General features: G+C 41.4%; 1 protein-coding gene across 2 annotated transcripts; it reads right to left on the bottom strand.

The window, feature by feature from the left end:
* Positions 1-17,087: 17,087 nt before the first annotated feature.
* FOXI1 (forkhead box I1) lies at positions 17,088-25,167 on the bottom strand. Of its 2 annotated transcripts, XM_039385250.1 has the most exons (3): positions 24,798-25,167; positions 20,027-20,483; positions 17,088-19,009 (listed from the first exon to the last, which is right to left on the bottom strand). In XM_039385250.1, exons 2-3 carry the CDS (start codon positions 20,391-20,393, stop codon positions 18,456-18,458), a joined length of 921 nt encoding a protein of 306 aa, XP_039241184.1. In that variant the 5' UTR covers positions 20,394-20,483; positions 24,798-25,167; the 3' UTR covers positions 17,088-18,455. The 2 variants fall into 2 exon arrangements, with proteins under 2 accessions (XP_039241184.1, XP_027592480.1); XM_027736679.2 differs by lacking the exon at positions 24,798-25,167 and having other exon boundaries at positions 20,027-20,790.

Raw genomic sequence — 25,167 nt, 5'->3', positions numbered from 1 at the left:
ATACTGACTGGACAACAAACTGATTAAAAAAAAATAAAATATATATACATATATATATATAGGGATCTTATGGAAAACAGAGGTTTTCCAGGGAGGATGCCATGAAGTGATCTAGGCCATAAGGGAGTGAAGTGGTCTAGAGTGATCTAGGCCATAAGGGAGGGACTGGATTTTCTCTACCACATAATGTCAGATGCAGACTTAATATGTAAAATGGTGTGAACTGTTCACAGCATGGAAATGAGGGAAATCTGAGCTGCTGGAACAAATGGTGTCGTGGGGACTCTGCAGTGGAGGCTGAATCAATTCCTGGACCAGAGCTGGCTGGTGACAGGGGAATAACTGAAATTTTACTTTTATATGCTTACAGTAATTATATGCAAAATTGTGATTTATGAGAATGCTGCAGTGTTTATTGCCTATCTCCAACTGAGCCTTACAGGTCCTGTTGAGAACATAATAAAATGTAACATTTTGTTCCTGTGCAATAAGCACTAACTAGGAAGCAATTTTAATTTAAAGGCAGCTAAGGTCTTGCTGTTTATAAGTGCTAACAGACAATGACTAAGTGTACAGTGTCTATGAATGAGAGATTAAAATTAATGATAATGAAGATAATTAAAATAACAATAATAAAAGGATTGCTTTTCATTACATGACACGCTTAGCCCAAATGAACACATCCTGAAATAGATTTTACATGTTTAGCTACATATTTCAGTTCCTAAGTAGGCAGCCCTTGAAGTGATATTTAAAAATATAAAAAAATATTATTTTTGTGTTTGTAAAAGTAACTCAGGTTAAATCTTACACAAATTTTTGATTTTGAAGTGATTTCAGTGCATAGGAGAGTCACAGGACTGATGAAAATAGTTATAACTATTTGCACAAATACAGATCAGATCTAGAAAAAAACAGCTACACTCTTGGAATTCCAGCATCTATGCAAAGATTGGCTGGAATTTTTGGGGACTGATTTTCCTCAAAAATAACAAGTGTTTCATTTCTCGACTACATCAGTAACACAGTTTATCATCATTTTATAAGATCAGTGTTTCAGGCCCATGTGCTGGATGTGATCCCCCTTCCACCCCACGAGGCCTCCTGTCCACATTGTCCTGCATCCTCTGCTTGCCATCCCAGTCCACCACAGCACCATTTGATTGGTAACAATTAACTTCCTCCCCTGTCATTCCTGGTTCCTTTGATTTTATGTTTTGTTTTGTTTTAAAATTACAGAGCACAACACATCTACTCTCTACTGAAGACTTGATGCCAACTTACTGCAAGCTTACAGGTGGTCTTGATGGAGAACCTATTGTTGAAATACTACTATTTTAGTACCTTATTGTCCTTACTGTACTACTCCCTGTAAATTATCCAAACAGTTTACTGAGGGAAAGTCAGCATTTGAGCTCCCATAAGTCATTCCCATGCATGGCAGAAGGAAGAAAACCTTAAGAAAGGCTAAAATCAGATTAAAGGTGGCATTTATTTGTAATAACTTCCCTGGATATATTTCCCTCAAAGTCATTTTTAGAAAAGAGAAAAAGGAGAGACTTAAAGGAGATACTTGAAAGGAGAGTTAAATAAAACCAGCAAGACACTTGGGTTTAAAGCATATCAGTGCAAAGGACCAGAGGGAAGTCACCAATCAGTGATTTTTCTCGTTATTCCTGATCTGCAGCAACCTCAACATCTGTTGTTTAGTCCAAACATTTCAAAGTCAGACTTTACTTGTCCTGAAATACTCATTTATTTTTATTTTCAATGAATGTCTTTCTCAGCACTCCCACACAAAAAACATTTGCAGTCATGGAGCTATTTCTGCCCTACCTAAATTGAATAATGTGTTAGAAAACCCCCAACTGTTTAGCAATTGTTGACATGTCTGTCATTTCTGTTCTACTTAGAATTCTATTCGACTTAAAAACTTTCTAAGTAAAATTCTCATTGATTTTACCTTTAGGCTTGTCCCTGTGTGCTCTCCTGTAACTGATGGTGGAGGAAAGGAAGTTCCAAAGACTGACTAGGCTAAAATTCATTGGAGAGGAGTCATCAATACTTTGGAAATTTGGACACACATTGGGCCAGTTTTGATTTGCCTTGAAGAAGTCAGTCCACTACAAACCCATGCTGACCAAGGCAGAAAAAACAATCCTTAAAGCAAAACCACAATAAAAAAAGCACTTTGTCTTTTCACCTCAGACTTAATTTGATGATGTGGAGTTGATATGATGACCCCATTTGAAGTAGAACCACTGCCTTAGACAGTGAGCTTTGCAAACTTGTTTGTAAGTACAATTCATGATCCATTTTTCTCCTTTTTAGCTCTACTTTTGGGTAAAGGTCTCTTCTGGTACTATTGGGAAAAAAAGCTTTCAGTGCTACAGAGGATGTGTCCTTTATGTTGCTACATGAAGGATGTCAATGACACAAGGTAAAAAGGCCACCACCACCACCAAAAAACCCCCACTCCAAAGCAAACAAAAAAAGCCATTAAGCTTTGCCACAGAATAAAATTATCTTTTGCTTTACAGCAATCCAATGTACCTTGTTGAACGGGGACAATGTATCTCGGAGAGATAACGACTCAAATGACTCATTTTTTTTTATAGCAGTGATAATAATTGAAATACCTCAATGCAACGAACTACTGTTTTGATTAAGGCCCAGGTTACCTTGGCCTGTCTGATAACTTCTACCAAAGGGATAATTTTCATAAAAAATCTGGCTTTTAATCAGAAGTTTTCAACGGCCTCCTGGCTGCCTCCTCCTGGGTATAGCCCCTTGGATCAGCACAGGAAGCAAATCCACTCTGCAGAAAGGATTCAAGTTCCTAGTTCTCCACTGTCACCCCATCCCCTCACAGCTTGTTGGGTGGCAGAATGGACACCTGACCAACACCAAATCTCAAAATTCTTCTCAGAGGCAGCCTCCTGTCCAGAGAAGGCAAACTCTGACTCAGAGTCTCTCAAGCTTTCACAAACTGGTTTCTAGAACATTCATTTGACTGAGTTTCCTCTGTACCAGATGAGCCAAAGAAAAACTTCTTGTCAACCAGTAAATATTTAATTTGAATTTCATTGTCAAACTCACTGGATGTGACTGGAAAATGAAACCGGAAGAATTATCTGTTATGCTTAAAAATGCAGTTTGATGGTACTATGTGGAATACAAATGATGTTCCACGTTTAATGGATGACCTGAAACAACTTTTCAGAGGAGTATGAGAAAAACAGAGAAAAACCTGTGCCTGTTTATATTGTTTGGGTGTCCCAGAGAGAGCATCCACTAGATTAGAGCAGCATTACTGAGGTGGTTTTCCCTCCCCAGAAGGGACCCAGAGCAAATGTCATCTTGTATTGATGCACTGGCTGTGCAAGGGTTATGGAGCTCTCCAAAATTCCCGTGTGGATGCTGTGGGCAAGCTCAGCTTTCTGAGCTTTCCTTGCCCACCGGGCTCTGATCTGTGCTTATCAACTGTCTGCTCACACATATGAACTTTAGCTTTGACTGGCACTTCACCTTGTGTTACCTCTGGGTGGTTGAGACAAACCACCCTCCTGCTGCCCTGGCTGCATTCCCTAAGCCAGTGCTATCTCCCGGGGCTCCACGTGCTCCAGCAGTGCCCCGAGGCAGGATTAGGCCATTTGTTTATATATAAACATGTGGCACACTCCTCCTGTACAAGTGTTTGTTTTTGCATAGCTGGCAGATAACAGGGCTGTAAATTTTATTGCTAAATATTATAAACACAGATCTATGGCTTTGCCCCCCAAGAATTGTGGTTTGGGCTGGATTCTGATCTGTCTTGTACCAATTTTTTTTACCTGTGACTTAGCCAGGCATGACATTAGAGTGAAACTCTATGGTTTGCTTTTCAAGAGCACTGACATTACAGGGGGGTATTTTTTAACATATTATATAAGCAGTTAAAAATATATTAGGTGTTTTTTCAACAAGATGCAAATGTCAGTGCTTAAAATAATATATTTATTTCCATAATTTTCTAATTAATTCCTTATCATATATATCCATACTGTATAATGAACACAACATTTTTCTGACTGTTTTATGAGAACAATCATTTCTGGTTTTCTCTATTCTGTACATCACTGGGTCATGTCTTTTTCCTGAAAATATCTCTACCTAAATGACTATTAACACATATTTTTCCCCATTGGTTTTCTTTCTAGAGAGTCAGAATTTATCACCACAGGGAGCAGCTATTGCTGGATGGATCCTGCTCCACCTTGCCTCAATTTGCTCAGGATTTTATGAGTTCAGTTCAATTTGTATCTTTGGACACCACGAGACCCCTTTTGACACATTCCCTTTCCATTAACAGCACACATGGGAAGGGGGTATCATGTGCTTCTTTGCACACTATTATGAGTAGAGGCTTTAATACCCACAATAATTTCAACTCAAATATGCCTTCTGAAGAATCCATTTCAAGAAGGAACAAAATGTAAAACTGAACACAAAAAAATATTAACTTCAGGACTGTTTTAGGCGGTTCAGTCAATATTAAACTGATGAAAATAATCTAAACAGATGTAAATTATTTCACAACACAATTTTATAGATTTATATAGAGATTTTCAAGATGCTAATAGTGCATAATTGTTTAGTTCTTCATGCTTCACTGTAATTTCCTGCATTTTAAGACCATTAAAATGCATGATCTGTGCTTGGATTCTTAGGTCTCATGTGCTGTTTAAGTCTGCAGTGGCATAAAGGTTTATTTTATTTGTATGTACAGTGTCTTCACTTGCTAGTACTTACAAGCTCTTCTCTTACAGAAGTGTTACAAACTGCAAGGTAATAATTAATTCAGTCACAAACTATGTGCCACAGAGGCAGGAAAATTGCAAATGCAGTTACATTTATATCACCAATTCAGCACCCTAAAAGCCTCTTTACAAATGTGCATCATCAACATGTGAGCAGTGCCCTAACAGGGTTTAGCTGTTCCACAGCTCTTTTGCTTTTGTCTTACATTTGCTATGTGAAACATGTTGAATTAAAACTGATTTCTTGTAAAGCTCACCTGTTAAACTGTGGCAGGTGTGAGGTACACTTGTTTACCAGCACTAATCACAATTAACTAACAGCAGAAAGATCAGTACTCTTCAAATTCTGGTCTGTTTTGAGAGTGTTTTTTACCTAAATAATGACAGATGCAGAAAGTTAAAGAGTAGGCAGCTCCTGCTGACTCTAAAAGTCTGTATAATGAGGTTAAAAATATATATATACATGTTTTGTAACGGGAAGTCTGCTACTGTAACTTTTTAAAGAGCCATCACAATGCAGGCTGTTCGGTGGAAATGTGAGTTAACTCCTTTCTGCAGAAAGGCAAGGAGGGTTTATTGTTTCCTTAGGGGGCTGCAGCAAGGAGGTAATGACCTGCTGCAAGATATCACCACAGACAGAATGAGGGTCTGGGGCAAGGTGGGATGAAGATGTTTCCACTGCCACCTTTGATTGCAGGATAGGGAGCTGCACTGTGTTAGAGTTTTAAACCAAGTATAATAACCCAGCTATGCTGTGTCCTTGTCCTCTCTGTGCCTGGCAGCTCTCACGGTTAAAACTGCTGCCCAGAATAAAGGGGAAGGGATTTTAAAGTCTCATAAATGGCAGAAATAAACATGCAGACCTTAGGGGATGTGCTGGGAGGTGATAGGGTCTCACAGTCAGAATTGGGCATGACACTTTTGAAATCTCAAGATTTCTAGAACAGCCCTTATAAGTGGAGAAGTCATTGAGAATTGTTCTTTTAGACTGTTGGTCTTGCAAAGTGTTTAGATAGTAAATAGTTCATAGGAAAGTCAAAAGGCTTAATTAATGAATGAATGAATTTGAATTCTTCAGAAGAACAGTATTATGTAAGTGAACATATACCCACTATTAAGCAGAATCCACAGAATTAGTGAACTGGTTTTTGTGATATCTTTTGAAACTGAGTCTTCAAACCACAGCTTGTCCTTGCCTCTCCCAGAAGGAATTCTTACTGTTCAGAATGGCTGTAAGCATTACATGTCAAATTTACACACCTCAAAATGGACATTGCAGGCTCATTTCTCCTCAACACACACGTGGACTCAAACCAAGAGTGAAGCAGAAACAACACTTCCATACAGCAGAATATTCTCCTGTGATCCTGCTGCTCCCACTGATGCCATACAAACCCTGAGGTACCACATCCCTCTGTACTGCCAATAAAGGGTTAATCTGACACAGAACTGTTCTGTTTGTATTTCTGGGAAATTCAGAACAAAATTTAGCTCCTCCAAGCTCTTTACTATATCCAATTTTATGTTATGTTATGCAATGGTCCCAGCTCAGATTGATGTCAGTAACACCTCAGTCTTTTGCTGCTGATGACCTTGAATCTTTCTAGACATTAAGCAGAAGAAAAATAACGACTTTCCCAAGTAAATCTCTTGAACAGATGAGAGAAGCCCGATCTGGGCCTTTTAAAAGACACCCTAGCCTAAGAAAAATCCCTTATTCTCACCTTAACTTGCAAACTTCACTCATGCAGGCTGTGTCAGCTCCCTGCCTCACCTCAGATACGTCCATTCATTCCAAACCTCAATTTTCAAATGAACAAAATGCAAACAAAGACTGATGCTTTGCAGGGAAGCCTAATGAAGACAATTTTATAACCTATTTTCCTCCCTTTGGAAGCAAAAAGTACACTGGACACAGAGGAAAATATCAGATGTGTTTAATACACATAGAGTTATTCTCTGTCATGTATTAGCATTGTTCAAATGTGAGTGTAAAGCAGACAGAACACCAAGTTTGTAAAGCCAATCCATGCAATGATGTAATTTCTGTGAGAGTTTAATTGTTCTTACTGCAGTTTTACCAGGCAAATGGAATTTTGTGGATTTCTTTACCTTAACTGAGCTGTGCTGCCAAGTTCAGACCTCCTCTTGCTTCAGTCCCCTTCAGTACAAGCCAGGCAGGAACCTCTAGAAAAAGAAATACAATTAATTTTGTGGGATATTAAGGAAAAATTTGTGTATCTGGGCAAAAGGCCGGAATGTCTGTGAGGGTTTCATGGTGCCTTCTGCCTGCTCTCTCCTGGGAGGGAAGCACAGACTGACAACAGATTTCAAATGTGAATAGTGGCTTTCTTAGTGTTTCAAAATGAAATAACTGGATAAAAAACTTCTAAAAAACCTGAAACGTCTGGCAGAGTTTTCAAGGTCACTCTCTGCAGTATCAGACAAATTACTCCTGTGTCCTAAGTGTGGGCAATTTTGGAAAAAGCAGTCCAAGAACTCTGTGATGAAAAGCGGGTTTTCAGGAGCATTTTTTAGGGAGTAATTTAAAAGAAGGAGAATTTTATTTCTTTTTGACTGTGGAAGTAAACAAAGCATGTTATTGATCAAAGAGAGTGACTTGGATCAGGGGCTGCAGTCACTACAATGGACTCCATCTGGAGACACCTCCGAGGGCCATTTGAATTCTTGCAGCAGGAGCAGACAGGCTCCAGCTAAATTTAGCCTACAACAAACACAATTAGTAGAACACTAAAGATTCCCAGGCTCTAGAGCTCTGCAGGAGCTCCAGCCAACCCGAGTGGCTGTCAGTGTGTTTCTTTGTGTGTGGCACAAACAGATACATTCACTTGACTTCACAAGTTTACCTCAAATTTGTAAATGCAGCTTCAGCTGCACCGGGAGTTAACAACCAGCAGTTGGCAAAAGCAGTAAATTTGGGCCCTTTGCACCAACTCTGATGCAGTTTCATAAGCAACCTTTAAAACTGGGCTGTTCCCGTGTTTGCATTTAATTACACGTGCAGTTAATTTTGGTGGTTAATTTGTGCATGGCCCATTTTCTCTGTTCTGTCAATGTAATTATCCCATTCTCGTAAAAATAACTGTCAAGTCCAAAGTGCCTGTGTCTCCTTTTCAGCCCCAGTGTGCATCTACAGTATTTGGTTAAAGCTCACAAACACCCAGAGGAGAGGGTGAATCTTGAGCTTTAGCTTCTCTGCTCTCAGGTGTGAACCCTGATTCAGTGTAAATTGGACTTTTCTGATCAGCAGCTTTGAGAAAAAACAGTGAGCAAGAATTACCATGTTGAAAGTCATGTAATAAAGCCCATCTCCCTTCCCCTAACACACACCTCTTTTTAAAACTCTGAGGATTTGAAACAGTTTGGAATTTTCATATATTTTTTTTCCTTGGAATGTAAGATGAAATTGTACCACAGAGCAGTTTGCTCAGCTACAGAATTAGTCCAGAATTATGTGAGGCCATGGATGCAACTTTGTGACAGAAGCCTTGGTGGCAATTTTAGTTTAAGTAGTTCCTGAGTTATTTTCCAGCCCCTGCTTTTTCACTTTCACCCTTGCTGAATAAAATACTGCTCCTGCCATTAAATCCTCCAGCTTTTTGTAGGAATGTGTGCAGCAGTCAGCAGAGACGGGGTAAAATACAGACCACTCTTGTTTTTTGGTTCGGGTTGTTGTTTTTTCCTTGCTGGGAAAACATGGAGTTCAACAAGCACATTTTGGGGGCAATATATTGGGGCTTAAAACTCAATTTTCACAGAACTTCTGGAGTACTTAAAGACTGGCACTTGTTTTACCTGATATGATTCAGATTTGCAGAATTTTTTGCACATAGTACTCAGACCTGTGTGTTTTCTCCACACAACTGTCCACTGAAATCTAATATCAAACTTTTTTATAAGTTTCAGGTGAAAATTTCCTTTACAAATATAATCTGCAAACCCAAACTAGTTGGCAGATGAATAATCAAAATATTGTAAAAATGTAGCAATAAAGCAGACAGCTTTACTGTTAGATCATGGAGATAAGAATAATAACACACCACCACCCAAGGAACTCTCAAAGTTGTGCAGAAACCACTGTAACACTGAAATTCACAATTTAGAGAAGATACTGTGTCAAAAAACTTGAAACTTGGAAAATTCTGCAGACTTTTTGTTTGCTTTCCACACTGCAGGGTTTAGGCAGCCCTTTCTCTGTGGTGTTTGTTGGTGTCACTCCCCCACTATTTGGCACAACAGGACACCAACCTGTCCCACCTGGCAGCAAGGCAATAAGAGCAGTATTAAGGGATTAATCTGACCACAACTGGCTTCTGCTGCCCTCATGTTCCAGAATTTTCATGTTTCTATCATTGCATTTCTAACTTTGCTCTTGTGTAAGTAGACCTGACCTGTGCTGTCCACAGCCTGCTTGACTGCTTCATTTTCATATTATCAGTTATGATCAACACATTTTTTTCCCCAGCTATGACCTTATTTTTCCCCTCTGTGCAGGGCTAGGAATGTTAAATACACTTCCACAGAGGGAGGAAGAAAAAGTCCTGATTGGCAACATTATGGGGACTTTCAGTCTTTCAGAACTACCTTATTGACTTGGCAGGGGATAAAAGACCAGGCCTCTTTGCATATTTATTTGCATAAATGCTATCTTCAAAAATTGCACAAAGTTACAATATTTGCTTTATGCTAATATCCAAAATTGATTGAATTTACAGTATTTGCTTTAAATGACACTCTGTATGAAAACCAGAAATAGCACGTTGCAAGCAAACCTGCAGGTGACTTATATTGTCTTATCCTTGCCCGAGGGGAGAAGATTGCAAGTTCTTTGGCTGCATCTATTTTATGCCAAAGGGGTTTAAAGATGTTGAAGGTTACACATGGTATACCAGGAAAACAATAAAATGCTTAGACCAAACAAGAAGTGAACATCACCTGTTTACTAACAAGGCCATATGTAAGGTGACATAAATATTAAAATAGTCCTGGTAAATAAGAGCTTTTTGAGCTGTAACTCTGTTTGATGTCTATTATGGTTCTATGAGTGCCAAAGGAGAAACAATTACCTAAGTTCTGAGAACCTGTGATTTTAGAACACACAAGACTAATCCTGTAACAACCCAGCAAGTTTTCTGTAGGTGACAAGAAAAGTGCCAGATAAACGTTTTTCTAAAGATTTCCTGTTATAGAGAGGGAGAGGGATGACTTATTTGATAGAAATTAGTAAGGATCATGTAGCATCCCAAAACCCAGTAGTTTTCAATGCTTGCATTTGCATGCAGGATGTGTGTTTGTTCACCATCTAAGTGGAATTCAGTCCATATGAAGAGCCATGTATGTCCTTTAACATGCATGTTTGCATTGTCAACCTGAGAGATTGCATAGGAGTGAACCCAATAGTGTTAAATGAAAAATAATGCTCATTTTTTCACTTGTTAAAGTATGCCTACCCAATTTAACTCAAAGATGTATGATAAGGCCAGCTTATTAATATTAATTTTAACTCATATGGTAGAATTTAGTGATGGAGGCATTTCCTACTAAAATATGTAATATCAGACAAAAACTCCAAACCAAATCAATCAAACAAAAAAACCCCCAACCTGAAAACATTTTCACCCTCGTGAAAATGTTATCTGCTTCACTGCAGAAGGGAAATCATCATGTAAATTGAAGGGGTAAAGAATCTGAGGATCCCAAAGACATCCTAAGTCTGACCAAGGAACACTTTTCCCAGGAGAATTCCTCAGACCTGAGCTAAATAGGGCTGTTCACAGTTGTGCCAGGCCTAAGGCAGGGAAGGATCTTGGAATGCCCTCATTGCTGAAGCCACACTGATCCCCACAAAGCAACAGACAGTGAGACTGAATAAATATCAAACCCCTCATCCTTTCTTCTTCCATACAAAAGTTCTGTTCAACTGGTTTGGTTTTTTTTAATAACAGTAAGACCTGTAATTAGAGATCTGCCCACTTGTGATACAGTAAAACACAAGTCTGTCTTGTGGGCACGAAGTTTAGGTTGAGTTAGATGATGGCATTATCAGCATTAAACAATCAGGTTCCCAGTCCACAATGAAAAAAACATATCCCTCTGCCTTCTCTGAACTTGTTGCATTCTTAGCATTCTTACCATAAATCATTTAATAGCTGCCCTATTCATAGGAAAATGCATTGCTGAAGTTAAACAGTGGGTTTTTGCCCTCCACTCTCATTGGAGAGAAGCATAATAAATTACACCTGATTTGCATGCAGGTTTGCATACACAAAACTCCTGTCAAGAACCAGCAAACAATAATCTGCTCATGTCAGAACACACTGTACAAACAACAGCATCAAAGAGCTGCTGAGCTGTGAGGAACATGAGAATAACCCTGCTGCTCTGAGTTACTGAGGCTTCACCTCCCAAACTGACATCTCTGAAAGGCAACAAAAAGAAATAAACTCAGCATCTTTGTATCTCTCATTATGCTACAGTCCAAACAACCTCCGTCCCGACTCCAGGGAGACTCTGAGTCCCAGATGAACCTGTATTGAGAATGTATAAAGTATAAAAAGGTTTCCCTGATGACACAAGTCAATTTTCCATGTGCTGCCTTGAACATCCATCAGTTCAGGCCCTGGGCAGTGCAGGATTAGCTGCTGTGAAATTCTCAGCATTACAACACGGACACATTGCTCCTGCACTCGGTGGCTTTGCAGGAATGAAGTGTGTCACTAGTCCAGCTGTCATAGGTCACCTGCACACAGTTTTAAACATGGGGAAAACTCTGCTGATGTGTCATGTAGTTCCCCCAGAGCTCCTGAGAGCTCTCCATGCACAGTCTGATGCTGAGCCCTGTTTGCTGTCTCCTTACCTGACTCACCTTCTGCAATCTGCCAGAGGAACAGAAGAGAACTAATAATTGGAACTCCTCATGGGTACAGAGGAGGCAGCAGGACAGACCTTTGGCTGCAGAGGACAGAAGGAGAGGAGCAGGAACAGTTCAGGGCAGTTCCCTGACCAAAGCATATCTAACGTGAGGAACACTGCTGGCAGGTTTTGCCACAGAGGGAAAGCACCTTTTAATGAATTTAGAAAGACAAGTGCAGAAAGCTTCTGTCATCCCAGGGTTTGGGTGCTCCATTTAGATTGTCCCTGAAACATTTAGTGGAAGCAAAGGACCACTTCTACATTAAGAAACTGTGCAGCAGCCTCCACTGTTTGTTTTGGCAACCATTTCTATTTAAAATGCACTCAGTTTATGCACTGCATGAACTGTCTCTTTTCCTGTGAGCAAAAGGTGTGCACAGAGTTCCCTGGCCTGTGGTTCTGGGAGTGTGGGAGCTGGGGGAGCTGATTTTCCAACACCTTCTGTACTTCCACTCATGATTTTGACTCTTTTTGTGTGAATGTGCTGCCCTACTCCCTGCAGGCCTGATTTGTTTCAATTTATTATGACAATCCTACATGTCCACAATAATATTTAAATAATTCACATTCTCCATTTCATCTGCCACTGAACTACTTGCACCTTGTATGAAATGGATGTTTGAGAAGCTGAGAGCAGTTTTAAGCACATAAAGTTAATAAGCACAGCTCCTAAACTTAAATTTGAGACCCAGCCAGGGAGCTACAACACTGTTAGGGAAATTAAGATATGGCAAGGACAATATAAATAACCCAATTATATGGATCAAAACCTTCTAACTGATATAAAAGTTATTGGGTACTTAGTTATATGGTTTTCTAGCAATTTAGTATTGCGTCACTGTCTGCTCATGCTGATCCTTTTGACCCAGAGAAGGAATGTGTAACTGTAATTCCTCCTTTGCTGTGGTTGTCAGAGATGCAATTCCATGGGGTTAAAAATGTCCTGACAGAAGAGTTATAATTGTGCAGAATATAAACCCTGAGAGCCCCAGTACCAGCAACTGCTTTGCTGCTTTGACTTCAGAGGAGCAGGCCAGGAACTCTCCCATATCCTGTGCTAAACCTGAGACTAAAAAACCAACTGTAGGGGAATGAGAACAATTAGAGGGACAGGTGGAGGACAGACACGAATCATTTCAGAAAGAATATAAGGATTGTGGCATGTTTATAATTATTCATAAGCCTAATCTTAAAATTTGATTCAGGTTTATGATATTCAGCTGTTCTCTTGATTTTTCCAGCGATGGTAACAGATGAAAAAAGGGATAAAAGATCAGATCAACCCTATCTTGACATTTTTTTGCTAGAAATTCAAACCCAAGCAGTTAGATGGCCTGCTTGATTCATGGGCATGCTAAAAATAGAGATACCTGATGTCAACGGGAGACATAAAACTGTAAACTCAAAAATGTGTGGTTGTAAAATTGCTGGAGGAAGAACAGAAAAAGGAAGAGCAAAAGAAGTTGAAAATAAGATCTTTATTGATGTAAAATGGGATTATGAACATGTTCTGCTGCACACACCCACACCCTACAAGTGCTTTAGAGACCTGTAAAGATTCTTCAGCTCCCCATTCATGCTGTTTCTGCTACTACAAATGAAAAAATCAAGTGTGGGATTTCCACATGCCATATTCTACCCTAGATTTTGGTAAGGACTTACCGTACAATAGGTTCAATTTTTGCTCATCTGATGGTCGTTTCTGACAAAAGACAGTAATTTTCTCTCTGAGCAGAGAAAGATTTCAGTGAGTGGGGAAGCACTTTAGAGGGTTGTCCTGTTATATGAAGACTTTTGTAAAAGAAAAATCAGGAAAATCAATCCATAATTAATCAATTAGGCCCCAGTCCAGCAAACCAGGGTGTCCTTGCAGAGGCCTTCTGAAGCCAAGGAGCACTGAGAGGGTTCTGGTGCCCCCATGTTGGCACTTTGCAGGGTGAGACACATCAGTCAGTGTTGTTTTACAGGCAAGAAGCTGAGTCTACAGTTTCATATTAAATAGGGGGGAGCTGGAGTTCTTGAAACTTTGCAAGAGCTCTTAATAAGAGAAGATTTTTTTTCAGGAATCTTTGTCAAAGGAAAAATAAATAGTTTTTTTACCAATTACCTTAAATAGAAAATGATTAAAGTGAGAAAGCAGGTGAGAAATTAGGATTAGCTACTTCTAGAATTGGCTTAAATTGCCACCTCCCTTCTAGAATGTTAGCAATAGAGCAATGAATATTATATGCTGCACAAGGCTAAAAACACTTCACTGCAAAGACATTTGCAGAGGAAAGCTTTTAGTATTTAAAAAGAATCAAACCCAAGCTGAGGTAAAGCACAATTTGCATTGCAATTCAGCCAACACAAGGCATGCAAAAATCCATTTTCGGGAGGTATTCTGAAAATTAATTTGCACAGAATGTCAGCAGGCAGGATATTGGGCAAGTGCACTCAGGAAGGGTTGTTTGGGTAGATCAAAGTCCTTATTGCCTTACAGCTAGAAAATTTAAGTGTCTTTCTGTCCAGGTGGTGACAGCCCTGAGGTTTCCAGGCCGTGACAAGTATCATCTGAGATGTACTGAACAGCAATCCCTCCAGGACTGCAGCAGTACAGGCTCAGGCAGCTGTCAGCACTTACAGCAGGGAAATCCAGAGGTTCCAAGAAGTGTCCAGCAGGCTCTGGGCTCACACTTCACAGATCCTGAGGTGTGGGTGCTTGGGCAAAAAATCCCATAGGTCCAGGGCAGCTCTTTCCAGTTGTAAGGATGGCTGCAAAGTTCCATAAACTGGCAGAGTTAGGAACTGGCAAACCAAGTGGGAAGAAGGTAATTATTTTCCTTCCCTGGGAATGCTTTCACATGAAGCAACAAAGAAACTATTGACACTGCTAAACAGTGAAGAATTTCATAATGTGTCCCATTATGAGAGAAAGGTTAGTGCATTGTAATTCAGAATGAATCTGGCAAAGTCCCCATTGCTATTTATGGGAGAAGTAAATACTGTGAGGGCTGAAATGTGACTTTCCTTCACAGACACCTCTACCACACCTCTTGGTGTCATCTTTGAACAAATTGTAACACTTAAGCTCCCATCAGTTTATCATCTGGAAGGGCAGGCATTTGGAATTTTGCAGTTAAATACAAACCCTTAAGCCTTGTGGCTTAAATCTGTGGAGTTGGAGATGGGGTTTTAACTGGACTGCTGGGGCACAAAGGACCCAGAAAGCTCCATGGTCTCAGCTAAAGCAGATCCTATTATTGCAGGACTCCAGGTTTGCAACTAATCCCATGATCAGCTGGAACAACCCCGAGGCTGTGATACAAGGGCTCTCTGTCTGCCCAGGGCTCTGCTGTGAAGCCCCAAATTGCTCCTCTCCCTGGAACTCGAGCCAAGGTTGGAGAGTCCCAGACTCCACAGCTGCAGGCCCAGGACACAGAACCAGGAAACTGTGGGATAGGAACCCAGGGAAGGTGTTTCTAATGAGATCAGTGACAGTAAAGCTGCCCCAGGGATTCAGCAGCAATATACCTCAGATGTAATGTAGGAACTCATTACTCATTTATCATTAATCAAGACACACTTGCCTGCAAGTGGAAGCTTCTAATATTTGCAGATTTACTGCGATAGAAGGAAAGCAAGTAATAACTTATTCTGGCCACTTTAGGGCTGGCTGTGTTTGGGGTAAGATGGGAGCAGCCTGTAAGAGTTAACATTTAAACCAGGAACAAATAATTGCAGAGTCATGAAGCACAGTGTCCACAGTGGTGTGTGAAGGCAGCTGCATCTCAACACAGAACACACTCTAAGGATGAAATAATCAAGGATCTTTACAGACAAAACTATTCAGAGTTCTTGGAGCCCAAATTCTCTTTTCAAGCAGCACCAGTCACCAAATATGTCTGTAAAACAGACTATAGGTCTGTAAATATCAGTGATGTTTTAAGTGTATTTTAGTTACTGGTCCTACTTTACTGGCTTCTTGAATAGCATACTTAAAACCAAAAATCAACTTAAAACAAACCAACAAACAAAAAGTCATCCTAACCCCATACCTTGATCATATTGGTAAAATACATAACTAAAAGCATTACCTTTGACAGAGCAGAGCTGCTGCTCAGATAAGAATAGTTGTTAAGTTTTCCTGTCGTGCAGTAGCTCCAGGAACGTATTGACACATCTGGTTATCAAAGCCAATTCTCCCTGAAAAACAAAAAATCCAGATGAAGAAGAGTGCTCCTCACTTGTTTCATTACAATGTAATTCTGTTTTGAGGAGAAATAGAATTACATCTCATGCCATCATCTTTCCACTCCTAGAACAGCAGCTGATGTGCCACCCAGGGGAATGGTTGCAGGGGAACCAATTGACTGGTGCTCAGGGAACCCACTGGAAAACTTACTTTTGTCTGTGGAGAACTGGCATTTTGGCAGCAATTCCTCATTGAGCATAAGCCAAAAGTGGTATTTGGTTGACAGCACCTGGGAAGCAACGAGACACAAACTCTTGTCCTTTTGCATAGCTGTGTGGAGTCCTGTTATTTTTTGGGACTGGCAACTAGGGGAGCCAAGCAAAATGCTGAGTGACAAAGGGGTTGCTTTTTACTCTGTGCTGATTTAGCAACATCATTCTTCTTACTGTATTTCCCATCTTATTTCTCCCCACACTTTTGCTCTGTAGGTCCATGAGAGAGCATTTTCCACTTCAGCACTAAAGAAAACAGTCCCTTTCAGTTTTGTGAAGCGTATACTCCACAGGAAATATATTTCTGGGCAATTTGTTGTATGTCTGCTGAATCCAGGGCACGAGCTCAGTGACTGAACACATTTCTCACAGTAACACGAGCAAGTCTCTCTCTAACAAATGCTGCCCCTGCTGAGTTGCAGGACACATTACAGCCCACCTGCCAGGCTGGGGTTCTGCAAAGGGGTTGTAAAATTCTGAGGGCAGGAGCTACAGCTCAGACCTCAGCTCTTCAGAGACACTTAGTGATGGCACAAGGACACCACCAGAAAGTCATTTTCTTTTTTTTCTTAAGCACAAATATCAGCAGCGCAGGTAGGCTTCAACTACCAAGTGAGAACTTATTATAGTGGGTCCAAAACTATGAAGAGTCAGAGCAACCACGATAGTGAAAAACTTTAAGCATTAAAAAAAAAATCAAATAATGAATAAGAACGCAGAAAAGATTGCAGTCATATTGGCTAATTCACATGCAAAAATTTGGTCTGGTTTCTGAAATTTTAAGTGATTCTGTGACCTTCTGTGGCTGTTAAAGTGCTCTTCCTCACACAAATTGCTCAATCAAACTATTAAGGAGACTTTTAAAGATGTAAGTAGTACAGTACACACACACAGGTACACACTCTTCTATACAAATGCTTTATTAAAAATGTTTCTGGGGTGGCCTGTAACAAAACTATACCCTTGTAGCGTTAAAAAAAAATCAAGGTAAAATGGTATCTATTACAATGTATTAATGTTTTCTATCACTCCAAAAGTCTGGTCAGTGCCCAGATGTGAACAGTTAAACTCAATGTCCATGTATGCTGCAGGTTATCCAGTTACAGATATTACTCTACACAAATGTGGAATTTCAGTCAAGTCTTGGTTTAGAAAAACTTCATATATATTTTAACAATTTTTTATGGCTACAGTAGAGTGTAGGAAAAATAAGCATTATTTCTAATATTTACACGAGCACAAATAGTACAGACTTTTACAAAATGACAAAAAAATACAGTACAGAAACTTTTTACAATATCTGCAATTGATACTTGGAAAGATCCAGCCTTTAGAATTGAAACCCAGAGGCAGTTAAACTTCTTACCTCCTTTTTCTTCTGCTCTCCCCCCATCCCAGTATTCCATTTCTTTACTCAGCAGAAATGATTAATGTGAAATATTGAGATAGAGTAAATGTGGTTTCCTCTTAGAAAACACATGTATTAAATATATATATGTAGAGAGAGAGAGATACTCAGGACAAATCCTGTTTCCCTTATGTGAATAGATTTGCATGTGTAAGGAAAAAAAATTGACCCTGTAATTAGAATTGAAAGCACTAAGATCTGCACCAGCAGAAGACAATTCCACTGTATTTTGTTATGTTTCCCTTCAGCCTCAATATTCCTGTTGTGTCCATGCTGATGTTGCTTTCCTTCACAGCCACATCCCCCCTGGGGCTGGAAGGGGGTCAGACTTTTGGCAGTGCCTGCACTAGTGTGAGAGACAACCAAAGGCAGCCCTCACCATTCAAGTGTTGGCTGTTACTCACTAGACAGCAGTTTTTATTCTGGATCCTTCACAGCTTTGACCAAGTAAGAGCTTGCTAAGCATGTCCAGTGCAGGCAGCCTGTACCAGCAACAGAGGATATTCAAAGACACGACCACATCTCTGTGAGCACTTTAAAAAGCAGAGCAGTCAGTGCCATGCCAGAAAGAGCTTCCTGCCTAAGGCAAACAGGAACTTCTCAAGGACATCTGTAGAGGACCCTGGTTGGCAGCAGCACAATCAGTGTCTGAGGAGAACTTTTCACTGTTCTCGCTGTTATGATCCCTGATTTTTCACGTGGAGCTGCCAAATGTGGAGTGTTTGTGATTTCAGTGAGTGCAACAAGCTTGTGGCTGTCAGAAGGAAGGGTGCAGAGGGTCCTAGAGACAACAGGCTAATGCTAATCACCTGCCCACGGGTCACTTCCTCTCATAAACAACTATACTTTAGCATCTTAGAATCCTTCATTTAAACCTCTGTCCCTTCCCTGGAATACAGTGTGTTGTTGGTGCTGATACTGCTGTAAAAATGGGTGTTAAACTGGTTGAGCACAGAGTTGCTGTGGCCAAGGTGAGGGGAAGGCATGGAATTGGACCACTCTCCCACCCCGTGGCTGGGGATACCGGAGAGGGGGGAGTAGGAATTAAAGCCTGCCATGTTCTGTCCCATTTTGTCAATGGGTTCAGAGGTGAGTCCCAGGGGCCCCGAGCGGCCCCCCGAGCTGGAGCTGCTCACGTAGGCCGTCATGCTGGAGAGGAAGTTACCGAGGCACGGGCTGCTGGACGAGGGAGGGGGAGACTCCTTCTCGGGGGAGTTGTCAGTCCCAGGGGGTGAGTTTTCCAAGATATCCTGGTGTTCTGCAGCTTTGGGGCTGCCAGTCAGGGTGCTGTCCTCTGATTTCTCAGCTCCAAGCGTGGCAGCACTCGCCTCGATGTCAGACTTCCTCTTCCTCTTCCTGCGAAAGTTCCCGTTGTCAAACATCTTTTCACAGTTTGGGTCCAGAGTCCAGTAGTTCCCTTTTCCTGTCAAAGACAATGAAAGTGCATTTTTAGTATAAAAATATGCACACAAGCAGAAAATAGCAATCATCTAGGGCTTTACGGTGTTTCTCCCCTTTCACAGAAACTGAGCAATTGCATGAGCAAAACATATATTTTTTAGTCATTGAAAACCAGAAGCCTGTCGAATTCTGAAAAAAAAAAATAAAAGTCTTGTGCTGTATTCTTTAGCCCACATGTAAGACTACAAGTGGAGCCACTAGGAGGGCTTTAATGTTTTGTTTTCTTGGTGAGAGAAGGATGTTTTCAGTACACAGTTGGTCTTCTGAATTTATGGCAGAGAGTAATCAAATCCCGTATTGGGCTGTTCCTCCAGATTCAGTGGGGGAGGATAGCTTTCTAAAAACATAAAACCAGATTTTTGGCCCTCTGTTGCAGCATAATTGAATGTGTTTTAAATGCTCCCAATGGTTCTTAACAGCTACTGACAGAAAACAATAAATGGAATATCTGACGGCATATCAACCAAGGGGTCAGACATGGCAGAGGTGTGATTCCAAGGAAAGCACTATTTGCAACAAACAAAATGAAAGCAGCCTGCTCTCCTCTGGAAAATCAATATTGACTCCCTAAAGCTATTGGATTTCTTTGACAAATCTGAATTTGCCTTATCCCCTTTCCATCAAATCCCGGTTAAGTTTGACTGAAGTCATGCATTACACCAAACAGGTCCTGAATGTGCCTTGCCCAGTTGGAATGTTCCATTGATCTGGGCTCAGGAAGACCCAGAGCAGGACAGAATTCCCTTCCCCTCAGAGATGTCACAGCAACACTGCTTCACACCTGAATTACACACAGCTGCCTTCTAGCTCAGACCTCTGCAAACTGAAGTGCTGCTCTGTGTTTGTCCTCAATCCAGGCTGTTATTAAGTGCTTCCTTACACTCTTAAGGGTGGGACATCACAGTCTCTTTACAACTGGGCATTTTTAAATCGATCAAGTTTAATTAGAGGGGAGAGAGAAGAGGGGAGAGAGCTGTACCTGGATCATCTTCATCTCGAGGCACCTTCTTGAAGCAGTCGTTGAGGGACAGGTTGTGCCGGATGGAGTTCTGCCAGCCAGCCTTGCTCTTGTTGTAGAAGGGGAAGTTGTCAGCCACGTACTGGTAGATCTGGCTCAGAGTCAGCCTCTTGTCAGGAGCCCCGTGGATTGCCATGGCAATGAGGGCAGAGTAGGAGTAGGGTGGTCTGACCAACTTCATGAGCTCCTCTTGGGACGGCAGAGGCAGCCAGCCAAGGTCAGTGCCCCCCAGGCCGTGCATGTTGGGCAGGAGCTGCCTCTGCACGCCGTAGGACTGCGGAATGAAGGGGCTGGCGTTGGATCCCGGCAGGTACGGCGGGGGGGTCATGGAGGGGCCGTTCAGCCACAGGTAGGGGTTGGGAGTGGCGCCGTAATCCGTCGTCTCGAAGGTGCTCGGCCTCTGGGGACTGGGGACGTTCTGCGGATGGAAGAAGTTCTCGTAGTAGATGTTCATCTCTGGAGGCTCCTGGCCAATATTTGGGAACTGTGGGCTGCAGCGTGGTGGGGAGTGGGGCTGTGGGTCGAAGAAGCTCATGCTCCAGCCCGGGCGGGAGGCTGTGACACACCTGTGCTAGTGCTCTTTCCCGGACAGGTGCATCACCTGCGCCCTGCCCTAGCTACTTATGCACCTGTAAATGTTTCAGCCAGCGCTGCAGGCTCCACCCCACGGCCCTGAGTGGCTGCAGATGAGGACGATATCCTTTTTGGAATGCTGGCAGTCCCGGGCAGTCACTGATGTCACATCAACCAAATGGGAAAGTTACAACTGGTTATCTTCTCACCTGAATGAAGGAATTTTCCACTAATGTCATACACATAAAGAAAGCCCAAGGTGCCTTGAAGTTAAAACTCATCAGAGATCCTCCTCTTCCTACCTTTCACAGTGAAGCTTTAACATTTAGTATGTTTTTTTAATTAAAAAAAGCCATTTTGTGCTGCTGTTACTAACAGCTCAGAATGCAAAAGCCATTGTCACTAGTCAATGAAACAGTAGGGATATATATGCTTTAAAAAAAAAAGAGAAAAGAAAAGAGAAAAGAAAAGAAAAAAGAAAAGGTCAGACCTTTTCCTTTTGTAACTTTAATTGCAGAGTTGCTTGTACTTCCCCCTAGGCAATCACAGTACTACAGGCAAACTCTGTAGCTGGTTACTCACGTGAGTAATCTTACTGATAGAAAGGGAATTAACTCCCTAAAGTAAGGATTAATCTTCCGAGAAAAAAAAAATTCGGCTTAATCATCAAACCTTTCTTTAAAGCTTAAATTGGTGAACTGAGATGGGAAATCATTATGTGCTGTTTCCTCTCTGCTGCAGGATTGGTGCAGAGAGCTCATAAAAGCTCTTAGCACAATTTCCAAACAGGAAAGGGGTGGCAGTGTTTGGCTCCTCTCAGCTAAGTTCCAGTAACTTCATTTGTAGCTATACATTGAAAGTTGATTTCTTAAAATTAGGTGAGCAGGAAAAAAAATTCTGTCCCCTTTTTTGACTTGGAAAAGTACTTAGTGCCTCGTGTGGCACCTTGAATGTTGGAAGGAGGAAAAGGCAGAGCTGTAATGTCACCACCCCCTGTCTCAGGGGACAGCTCTTCACTGCATGGAGTTAAACCTATTTGCAGTGATATTTGCACATTTTTTCTGTGATTAAGGCACATCCATACATTTGGAACTTGACTCACCCTTAACACCATACCATTACAGGAGGTCCTGGTGTGACAGGGCCTTTCAGGTGGCTCTTGTCCTATAATTTCTGCAGAAACACAAGTTTTGACCCGTGGGTTTGAATTCCTGGCTGCACCAAAGATGTTCTTCCTTTGTTCACACACTCATCTTACTCTTTTGTGCTGCAGCAGCACCACCAAGTTCCCCCTTCCCTAAACAGTAATGATTCAGCAGTCACGTCCATATTGTTGTTGCTTCAAAAGGTATGAAAAAAATTCCACTGGGAATACTACTGAAATATTGAGTACAGTGACAAAACTGGCCAATTTGCCAGCTCACAAATGCAGCTCTACAGCTGCTGTTTTAAAAATACATGCCTTCCCTGCACAGAAAATCATTTGTGCTACAACAAACAAGTTGCTACTTTAATTTGAATGACTGAGAGCTCAGGGTTGGTGCAGAGACACACATTAAGCAGACAACAGTTAAGTGGAACATACTGGGACTGGCTTATTTTCTAAGTGACAACTGCTGTGCTAAAGGTGACTTAAACAAAAACAAAAAAAAAGAAAAAAGATTCATTTATCAGGAACTAATAATTTAAGTACCTCATTCCTCAAGGAACCTCTCTGAAATAATTTTTTTCTCCGTGGGAATCTGAGTTACAATCATGCAAAAAGCTGTTAGAACAACGTTGCCTACAGCTTCCTAATTAACTTCCTAACATATGGCTGTATTTTAGAATTATATGTGTAGTCCTGCAAATTTTGTTGCAAATATTATTACAATTATTGCTAATAATCCCCCCCATTTACAGAAGAGTCCACAGAAAAAAGGTTTAAGAAATGCTCACACGAGTATAAACACTTTTACAATGAACTAAGACCCAGAATATAGTGAGAAAAGTAAACATAATGAATTTTTCACTGCTCAGCAAATTACATTTTTGCCAAAGAAATCCTTGAAAACAAGAAAAACTTGTAAATTTATTCCAAGAAGTAAAAATTCAGCTGACTGCATCATGGACTCGGATAAGTGACATCTAAATACTTATTCCCTGAGGTGCTCTGCGTGCACAGTCACAGTTAAAATGCACTGAAGTGGGTGCTGAGTGAACATAGGCTTTGAAAATATCCCAGGCTGCCCCTTATAAAGGGGAAAAGCATTACTTCTGCAGCCAGAGACTGATGAAGGCTGTAAAATATGCCCTGCAAATTAATCTTTACGAAGTTCTGGTGCAGTGCACCTGAGCAAGGTCAGCTGAGCACGCCGAGGATGCACAGCACTGCCAGCCCTCCCTGGGGGGACACCTGAGCAGTGTCACACACAGCAAAGCAAGGGCTGAGGTGAAGAATGGCAAGTGCTGCTTTTACAGCAAGGAAGTGCAAAGACACCTGTGGGCTTCTGCCTCCGAGCTGGGAAAGGGAGTGCAAAGGTCTGATCCCTCCCTGGCACAGCTTCCAGCAGAGACACGATCCAACAACGCTTGCCTTCCAACTGGCTGGGCCTGATTTCCTCAGAGCAGAGCATAAACAGTGCCAGTAAAAAAGCACTTTGTGAGTGCTCTGGGCACACCTTGGTGCTGCAGGGTGGCTGCAGGACACGCTCCTGGGCAGCACTTGGGGGGCAGATGCTCCTCTGGAGGCTGGAAGGCAGCAAGGAGGGAATAAACCCTGCTCAAGCTGTGATGGGCTGGTCAGAACTGGAGTTAACTGAACACTGCTATGGGGTCCTCACCACAGAGACTCCTCTCCTTGGCAGGGCTGGAAGAAGGCAGCAATCCCAGAAGTGGAGAAAGGAAAAATGGTGAGGCTTCCATAGGAAGAGGCTGGGAAAAGGCAACGTGTTGACCAAGCTGAGCTAACAGATCACTTTTAGGGCTGAAAAATTCTGCAAATAAAATTATGCTGGAGACATACTTTAATTATGGTTACTTCCAAATGCACTGGGTCCAGTGGGGTCTGGTCTGACTGTGCAGGATGCATCATGTTTTTAGCATTTCTCTTTGCTCCAGCTCCCTCCTGCACAGCCCTGGGTTCATGTCTCCCCCAGCTGCAAGTCTGATCAGCCAGAGACTGTTGGCAAACCAAAGACTGTCGACAACTCTTGAGTTATTCAAATATTTGCTCCTCTCGGTTTCTTAAGTGAAGCTCCAAAACCTGCAAGGTCGAGGATGAGCCCCTGCAGAACCAGTGCTTTCATAGGTTTTTTAGGTCAGCTCCTATATACCCCTCTACTACAGCCAAAAGTAATATTTCTTCACAGTGACTGCCTTTTTAGAAGGGAAAAGGTAATTATCTGAAATTTTGGGTTATAAAAGGTTCAAATTTATTTAATTTCAACTAGGATTCCTCAGCATTTTCACTTATGCACCAAAAAACCTTTACATGCAGTGTTTCTGAAATGCAGTGAGAGGTGTGTACCCCCCAGTACAGTGGGAAGCAACACCACACGGGGTCAGAAAATAGAGAATAATACGAGGAACATTCTGTAGTGTTTTGGCTGAGATACACCAAACTACTTTCTTAATTGGATTTCCCAAAATGAAAAAGCAAAATAAAGCATGATCCCTGCTAGTCCTACAAGGACCTTTAGGCCATCATGCTGTTTCACAGTATTTTAGAGAACTCAGACCAATAAAGCAGCATTTCCTGCAGGATGCAAAGTACAGCGGAGCACAAACCCACTCTGGTGGCTTAAGCAAGTTCAAGATTTTTTTGGTTGAAGATTTATCCTGGTAAATCTTATAACTCACCCCACATCCCTTGTCCCTCACATGGGCAACATCAAGCACCCTGCATCCTGTACTTCAGCTGGTTAATCAGAAATTAAATTGAGTGTTTACACTTGATTCAGATCATGAAACTTATTGCCAGATAATCCCGTGGTGCAGAGTTCTCTTCCTACTGAAGATGTAGTCACAACATTTTGTATAGCCCCAGTCCTGGTGTATTAGCACAGTTTAACACCTTGCTGAAGAAAAGTTCATACAAACTATTCATGGGGTCACAAAGAAGAGGGAAAAAGTGTTTTTGAAAGAGTTCACATACAAATCAGTATAGCAAACAACCCACCTTGTGTCAAACAGTTCCCACCCTGAATTCAGAAGCAGCTCCCTGTCCATCAATGGGACATTTTCACATAATCTATGTCCTCAGTTTTTAAGTAGATTAGTTGTAGAAGTCTTCTTGTCTTATTCCAATAACCAGCTGCCCAGCACCTGCAAATTAAACCACACCATCAGAAGAAACAAGGTGTAGCAGGCAAAGCAATGTCATCTCAAGGACGCTACAAAAAGCATAAGAAATGTAAAATACAGTATTACAAAACAAGGGAGGGGAGATTTATTTCTAGAAATGTAGGTTGAACATTAAATTAATGGGAAAGGCAATATCATTTGGAGCTGTGCCATAAATGCTGCAATGCCAAAATGCCCTTAGACTT

The sequence above is a fragment of the Pipra filicauda genome, unplaced genomic scaffold (assembly GCF_003945595.2).
Source record: "Pipra filicauda isolate LSUMZ 115617 unplaced genomic scaffold, ASM394559v2 scaffold3_size10097308_pilon, whole genome shotgun sequence".
Taxonomy (NCBI): Eukaryota; Metazoa; Chordata; class Aves; order Passeriformes; family Pipridae; genus Pipra; species Pipra filicauda.
The sequence above is the reverse complement of the archived record's forward strand: the minus strand, read 5'-3'. Positions and strand labels throughout refer to the sequence as shown.

Coding starts and splice junctions, on each gene's coding strand:
- FOXI1 (XM_027736679.2), bottom strand. CDS start 20,600: ATGAGCTTCTTCGACCCACAGCCCCACTCCCCACCACGCTGCAGCCCA. Junction 19,010..20,026: donor TCGAGATGAAGATGATCCAG/GTACAGCTCTCT, acceptor TGTCTTTGACAG/GAAAAGGGAACTACTGGACT.